Source organism: Octopus sinensis, linkage group LG11 (genome assembly GCF_006345805.1).
Source record: "Octopus sinensis linkage group LG11, ASM634580v1, whole genome shotgun sequence".
Taxonomy (NCBI): Eukaryota; Metazoa; Mollusca; class Cephalopoda; order Octopoda; family Octopodidae; genus Octopus; species Octopus sinensis.
Window position 1 is genome coordinate 21,089,673 of NC_043007.1, and position 7,745 is coordinate 21,097,417.

A 7,745-nucleotide genomic window follows, 5' to 3' on the forward strand; every position below is an offset into this window, starting at 1 on the left:
TTCAATCATTTATTTTTAAAACTTTTTTTTTTAAATATAGGACTTGGAACTAAAGAATATGGAAGCACTGAAACCATATAGTTACCTTCAAAAAATTGATGTTTCCAATAATCAGATATCAAGTAAGAATGATGTGAAAATACATGGATTCTTTATTCCACAGCAGATGATATGAAATGATGTTAAAATATTTCCCTATCGCAATCCCTCAAATTCTTATGTAGATATAAATTTCTAGTTAGTTTAACACTCTGTGGCTAAGCCACCTTCTTTTTTGTGTTGTATTCCCTACACAATAGTTTGCATGATGCTGATATCTGCCTCGACTACAATTTCATTTGGTTTGATGGGTCTTTTCCGCAAGCACAGCATATCGCTGAAGGTCTTGGTCATTTGTCATTGCCTCGGTGAGGTCCAGCACTCGGAAGGTACTTTTTATGTACCAGTTACATGACAACCACGTAAACCATCACATCATTGAAATCTCAAAGCTACGAGATAATGTGTGATTAATTCAAAACATCATCATCATCATCATCATCATCATCATTTAATGTTTCTTTTCCATGCTGGCATGAGTTGGACGGTTCGACCAGGGTCTGGGAAGCCAGGAGGCTGCACCAGGCTCCAGTCTGATCTGGCAGTGTTTCTACAGCTCGATGCCCTTCCTAACACCAACCACTCCGAGAGTGTAGTGGGTGCTTTTTACGTGCCACCGGCACAGGGGCTACAGGAGTCTGGCAATGGCCACAATCAGTTGGTGCTTTTTACGTGCCACCGACACGGATGACAGTCAAGGCGGTGCTGGCATCAGCCACGTTTGGATGGTATTTTTTACGTGCCACCGTCACGGGTATCACAACTACAATTTCCATTTGATTTTTATTTTAATGTTAGCATGAATAAATAATAATACATTTGATAGAATAATATAATAATAATAATAATAATAATAATAATAATAATAATAATAATAATAATAATAAAACATTGTGTACAGTGCTCAGGTGCACTACAACTCATCTAAAGTGTATGTATAATCAGGTGTAGTTTCGGCGGATTTCGGAAAGCATGAGGGCCTTAAAGGATGCAGTGTCATGGCAGTCAACAACTGACGCAGGCAGTTTGTTCCATGCTTCAGCAACTCTGAGCATGAAAAAATGTTTCTGAAAGTCATGGGAGCTGTGTTGTTTTCTGATTTTGTAGGCATGTCCACGTGTGTTGGACACATGGAGATCAAAAAGGTGTTCAGTGTTGTTGTTGGTGAGGTGGTTGATAACTTTGTGGGTGTTTACCAAGTCCATCGCCAGACGCCAAAGCTTCAGTGAATCCATGCCCAGGGAAACAAGGTTTTCAAAGTATGGTAGGTGTCTGATGGAGGGTATGCATTTGGTTGCACGTCTCTGAACAGATTCCAGGAGGTCAATGTTCTGAGCAAGATAGGGGTTCCAAACTGATGATGTGAATTCCAAGTGTGGTCGTACCATAGCTGTATACAGTTTTAAAGGGTTTAGGGAATCGAAATAAGGGTTAGGTTCAATCTGTATGACATGAATTTTCTTTTCTTTCCTTTCTCTGATCAGTCTCAGAGATTCAGCAAAGATATTCAGTTCTGCTCTGCTCTTATTCCTCTGACAATACCATGAAAGATAAAAGAATAAAAACATGATCATGCAGAACCTTGTATTAAAAGGGGCTTCTTAACCGCATGGTTCTTGGTTCAATCTCACTGAGGGACAACTTGGGCAAGTGTCTTCTACTATAGCTTTGGGCTGACCAAAGCATTGTGAGTCAATTTGGTAGACGGAAACTGAAAGAAGCCCATCATATATGTTTGTGTGTGTGTGTGAGTGTGAGTTGTGTGTGTTTGTGTGTGTGTGTGAGTGTGTGTGTATGTATGTGTGTGAGTGTGTGTGTGTGAGTGTGTGTGTGTGTGAGTGTGTTTGTGTGAGTGTGTGTGAGTGTGTGTGTGTGAGAGTGTATGTGTGTGTGTGTGCTCATGCATCTGTTTGTTTGTCTTTGTATTTCTTCTCCCTCCGCCACTTCACAACCTGTATTGGTTTCTTTACATCACCATAACTTAGCAGTTCAGCAAAAGACACTAATAGAATAATTACCAAACTCAAAGAGTCAATCATCTTTAGCATCATCATCATCATTATCATCATCATTGTCGTTTTAATGTCCCTTCTTCCATGTTCAGACAGGTCGGACAGGATTCTCTACACCTGGATGCCCTTCCTGTCACCAACCCTCGCCTGTTTCCAAGGGAGGTAATATTTCCCCATAGCCAGACCAGACATGTTTTCATGGAAGAGTGGAAACCTAGGACACTGCTCACATGACAGTGAGTTGACACTCAGAATACTCATGTGACATCAAGGCAGCGAGACAGTAACACACACACACACACACACACACACACATACATGCATACATACATGCATGCATACATATATACATACACAAAGAGCTTTCTTCAGTTTCCATCTACCAAATGTATTCTCAAATCTTTGGTCTGTTATAGCAGAAGAGACGTGCCCAAGATATCACACAGTGGGATTGAACCCGAGAATGGGTGATTGAGAAGCAAACTTCTCATCACACAGCTAAGCCATTAGTTTACATCTCTCTATATATAAAGCTGAAGTTGTCTGTGTATGGCAGGTTTGGTAGCCTTCAACTAACTCTATCTCCTCCGAGACCCTGCGGTGCAAGTTGACCAAAATTGAGAGTATGATAGAAGAAGGCTTGCTCTTCCTTCCGTAGAAGAAAAAATTCAAATCGGACCATGTTAACACCAAAAATTATTTACATAAAAAAAAGGTGCTTTTTTTCTATGAAAATCCCTATTTTTTACGATTTTTTGACTGCTGTGTCACCATTTTTTGGTGTATTTCAACCAGAAAAATGTTCACTTAGAGAGAATAACAAGCTACATAATGCAAAATTTTTACTTTTCAAAAATACCAATTCTAAAGGGTCGAAACAAACCCGAGCAACGCCAGGCTATACTGCTAGTCCATGATAAAACATGGGTGTTATATCTATCTAAAGCCATAAAAAACACTTTGATAGCTTAATGTAAAAACATTTCTTGTGTAATATATAGACAAACATGCAAGAGTCACATAAGTTGTAAATTGGGTCAGATGTTTGATTGAACAACGAACGAAATAGTTCAACCATGTATTGAACTTACATTGGAGATTCATTCATCATAATTTTACTTGATTCTATAAAGCTAGACTGTATATTGATTGGAAATTTCTCCCCCACCTCTCTCTCTCTCTCTCTCTCCCCCTTGGCCAAAAATTGAAAAGATTGTGTTCTTTATTTTTATATTTTTTTAATCTCAATTTTACAAGGCCTCAAAAGTATTTTCCATTTATTTGTTATTTTTTTACATTATGATGTTCAGACATTGTTAGATATAAATCATAGACTGGGTTTTTTTTTTTTTTTGTCGGGGGAGAGGTAATGACCGGGTCTTATTTACCATTTGTTTTCAATCAATATTTACATTGACAACCATCTGAGCAGCTGAAGAACTTGCAGAATAATGTTTTTGGTAGTTCTTTTCCTAATGCAATAAAAGGAAAAAACAGAGGGGAAAAAAAAAAAAATCAATTTTAGGGCTTTTGCAGTCTTATTAAAATCAATCACCCTTTCGCTATCTGTACTCATATTTAATCAATATCATTTCCTCATGAAATCAATATCGTTTCTGTTACTTTCCATTTGGTTGAGCTCCAAATATCTATCTGGAAATTTCTCTTTCTTTTCAACAATGTAAAAATAACAGCCCTTTCTATTATATATGCACAAAGCCTGAAATTTTGGGGAGTAGGGTAGGGCTAATTGATTGCATTGACCCTTGTGAGTGACTGAAACTTATTTTATTGACCCCCGAAAGGATGAAAGGCAAGGTTGACCTCAGTGGAATTTGAACTCAGAACATAAATACAGGAGTGGCTGTGTGGTAAGTAGCTTGCTAACCAACCACATGGTTCCGGGTTCAGTCCCACTGCGTGGCATCTTGGGCAAGTGTCTTCTGCTATAGCCCCGGGCTGACCAATGCCTTGTGAGTGGATTTGGTAGACGGAAACTGAAAGAAGCCTGCCATTATATATATATATATATATATATATATATATATATATATATATATATATATATATATATATATGTATATATGTGTGTGTGTGTGTGTTTGTGTGTCTGTGTTTGTCCCCCAAGTATTGCTTGACAACCGATGCTGGTGTGTTTACATCCCCGTCACTTAGCGGTTCGGCAAAAGAGACCGATAGAATAAGCACAAATGTATATCATGACTCATACACTGTTCGCTTTTCTGACTTTTGTACATAATTCTATGTACTGTACATGCACCTTTGATGAGTTGTGGTGCAACTGAGGACTATACACAATAATTTCATTATATTTATTTAATATCTGCTTATATTAATTATTCATCTTGAATTTCATTCTTTTGTCAGTGAAGTAGTAAAAGAAAATCATCTTGTTTATGCTGGTGCTTATTAGCTTGAATGCCATTGTCTCCTAGTGGAGAATTTGGTAATTTAGAGAATCATGAGAAATGCTTTTCTTACAAATCTTATTTATTTATTGCAGCGTGGAAGGTGTTTGTAAGCCATTTAAGAAACACACAAAAGCCGTTCGATTCACTTCAACATTTAACATTTAACTTTCTCAGATGCAGCACGGATTTTTGTCAGTGAACAGGTCGCGGTCTTAAAGCGACGAAAATATTTTGACAAATTAAACTTAAATGTTGAAGTGAATCGAACGGCTTTTGTGTGTTTCTTAAATGGCTTACAAACACCTTCCACGCTGCAATTGTTTCTGTTCCAGCACAACGATCTCAGATCAAATCACTTGCTATGCAAGTACATCTCCGTATTTATTTATTGTTTTATCTTAAAGTGGGCAATGAATAATTTTTTTTAATACCTAAACAAAATTAAATAATATTAAAAAATAAAAAGCCTCCGATGAACACATAAAATGTCGACAGATTTCATCATCATCATCATCATCATTTAGCATCCGTTTTCCATGCTAGCATGGATTGGACGGTTCAACTGGGGTCTGTGAAGCTGGAAGGCTTCATCAGTCCCAGTCAGAAAATATATAGAAAATTTCTGTTTGCTTTTCTTACAAACCTTATTTATTAATTTTTTTATCTTAAAGCAGGCAATGAATAATTTTTTTTAACTACCTAAACAAAATTAGATAATATTAAAAAATAAAAAGCCTCCGATGAACACATAAAATGTCGACAGATTTCATCATCATCATCATCATCATCATTTAGCATCCGTTTTCCATGCTAGCATGGATTGGACGGTTCAACTGGGGTCTGTGAAGCTGGAAGGCTTCATCAGTCCCAGTCAGAAAATATATAGAAAATTTCTGTTTGCTTTTCTTACAAACCTTATTTATTAATTTTTTTATCTTAAAGCAGGCAATGAATAATTTTTTTTAACTACCTAAACAAAATTAGATAATATTAAAAAATAAAAAGCCTCCGATGAACACATGTAAAATGTCAACAGATTTATTATATAGAAAACTTTCTGTTTACTTTTCAGATTTGTCTCCACTAATAAATTTAGAACATCTCATTATACTAAATGTGTCAAACAATCTGATTTACGAACTCTCCAGCTCCTATCTTCCAAACACTCTGAAGCATGCGGATTTCTCTAGAAATTTGATTGAAGAAATTTGTGACTTCCAGTATCATCCCAAGTTGACATCTCTTTATCTTGATTGTATCCTTTTTCTCTTCAAAGAATTCCTCTACTCTATCATCATCATCATCATCATCGTTTAACGTCCGTTTTCCGCGCTAGCACGGGTTGGACAGTTCAACTGGGGATCTGGGAAGCCAGGAGGCTGCACCAGGCTCCAATCTTGATCTGGCAGTGTTTCTACAGCTGGATGCCCTTCCTAACGCCAACCACTCCATGAGTGTAGTGGGTGCTTTTTATATGCCACCAGCACAGGTGCCAGGGGAGTCTGGTAGCAGCCCCGATCGGTTGGTGCTTTTTACGTGCCATAATGGCTTCAAATTTTGGCACAAGGTCAGCAGTTTTGGGGAAGTGGGAAAGTCAATTACATTGACCCCAGTGCGTAACTGGTACTTATTTTATCGACCCCAAAAACCTGAATGACAAAGTCAACCTCGGTGGAATTTTGAACTCAGAATGTAAAAGCACAAGGCCTGGGATTTGGTGGGGAAGGAGATAGTTGATTTCATTGACCACAATACTCAACTGGTACTTATTTTATCAACCTCAAAAGGAGGAAAGGCTATGTTGACCTTGGTGGAATTTGAACTCAGAACGTAGCAACGGGCAAAATACTGCTATGCATTTTGCCCGGCATGCTAACAATTCTGCCAGCTTGCCACTTTAATACTAATATTAATACTAATAATACTATTACTAATAAGCCTTTCTACTATAGGCACAAGGCCTGAAACTTTAGGAGAGGGGGCTAATCAATTACATCAACCCCAGTGCTCAACTGGTACTTAATTTATTGACCCCCAAAAGGATGAAAGGCAAAGTCAACCTCGGTGGAATTTGAACTCAGAACGTAAAAGCAGAGAAAATCCTTTCTACTAAAGGCACAATGCCTGGAATTTGGGGCCAAGGGGATAGTTGATTACATCGACCACAATACTCAACTGGTACTTATTTTATATTTTTCTAAAAAAAACCATATATATGTTTTTTTTTCCTCAACCTAAAACTAGATAACAAAATAAAACGCATCAAAGGTCTGCATCAGTGTGAACGTCTCCATTCATTAAGTCTTGCCTACAATATGATTTCACGGATTGAGAACCTTGAGTGTTTGCCTTTGCAATATTTAAATCTGGTAATGTATAAGTTAGAAGTACAATATTGTTCTGACTTTAATTTCCTTCTTATTTCTTTATTGCTCACAAGGGGATAAACACAAAGGGGACAAACAAGGACAGACAAACGGATTAAGTCAATTACATCAATCCCAGTACTGGTACTTAATTTATCGACACCGAAAGGATGACAGGCAAAGTTGACCTCGGCGGAATTTGAACTCAGAACGCAGCGGCAGACAAAATACCTATTTCTTTACTACCCACAAGGGGTTAAACACAAAGGGGACAAACAAGGACAGACAAACGGATTAAGTCGATTACATCGACCCCAGTGCGTAAATGGTACTTAATTTATCGACCCCGAAAGGATGAAAGGCAAAGACGACCTCGGTGGAATTTGAACTCAGAACACAGCGGCGGACGAAATACCACAAAGCATTTCGCCTGGCATGCTAACGTTTCTTATTTCTTTATTGCCCACAAGGGGCTAAACATAGAGGGGACAAACAAGGACAGACAAATGGATTAAGTCAATTACATCGACTCCAGTGCATAACTGGTACTTAATTTATCAACCCCGAAAGGATGAAAGGCAAAGTCGACCTCAGCAGAATTTGAACTCAGAATGCATCAGCGGACGAAATACCACTTAGCATTTTGCCTGGCATGCTAACGTTTCTGCCAGCTCACCGACTTTTATTTCCTTCTAGTATCAGTACAGCATTTGAAATGTCAGCTGTTAAAATGAGATTGACAAAAGAGTTAAAAGCATTGTATCTTGCTTGAAGCATTGTGATAAAGAAGTAAAATAACAAAATAATACAGCTGTTGAGCTTCTTAAATTTTGAAA

At 37.8% G+C, this 7,745-nt stretch overlaps 1 protein-coding gene across 1 annotated transcript in view; it reads left to right on the forward strand.

Annotated features, from left to right (window-relative positions):
• LOC115217272 (leucine-rich repeat and guanylate kinase domain-containing protein-like) overlaps positions 1-7,745 on the forward strand; it is a 31,560-nt gene that overhangs the window by 3,882 nt on the left and 19,933 nt on the right. Inside the window, exons 3-5 of the mRNA XM_029786914.2 lie at positions 41-122; positions 5,616-5,798; positions 6,788-6,912. Coding sequence (XP_029642774.1) covers positions 41-122; positions 5,616-5,798; positions 6,788-6,912 — 390 coding nt within the window. The remainder of the gene's footprint in view (positions 1-40; positions 123-5,615; positions 5,799-6,787; positions 6,913-7,745) is intronic.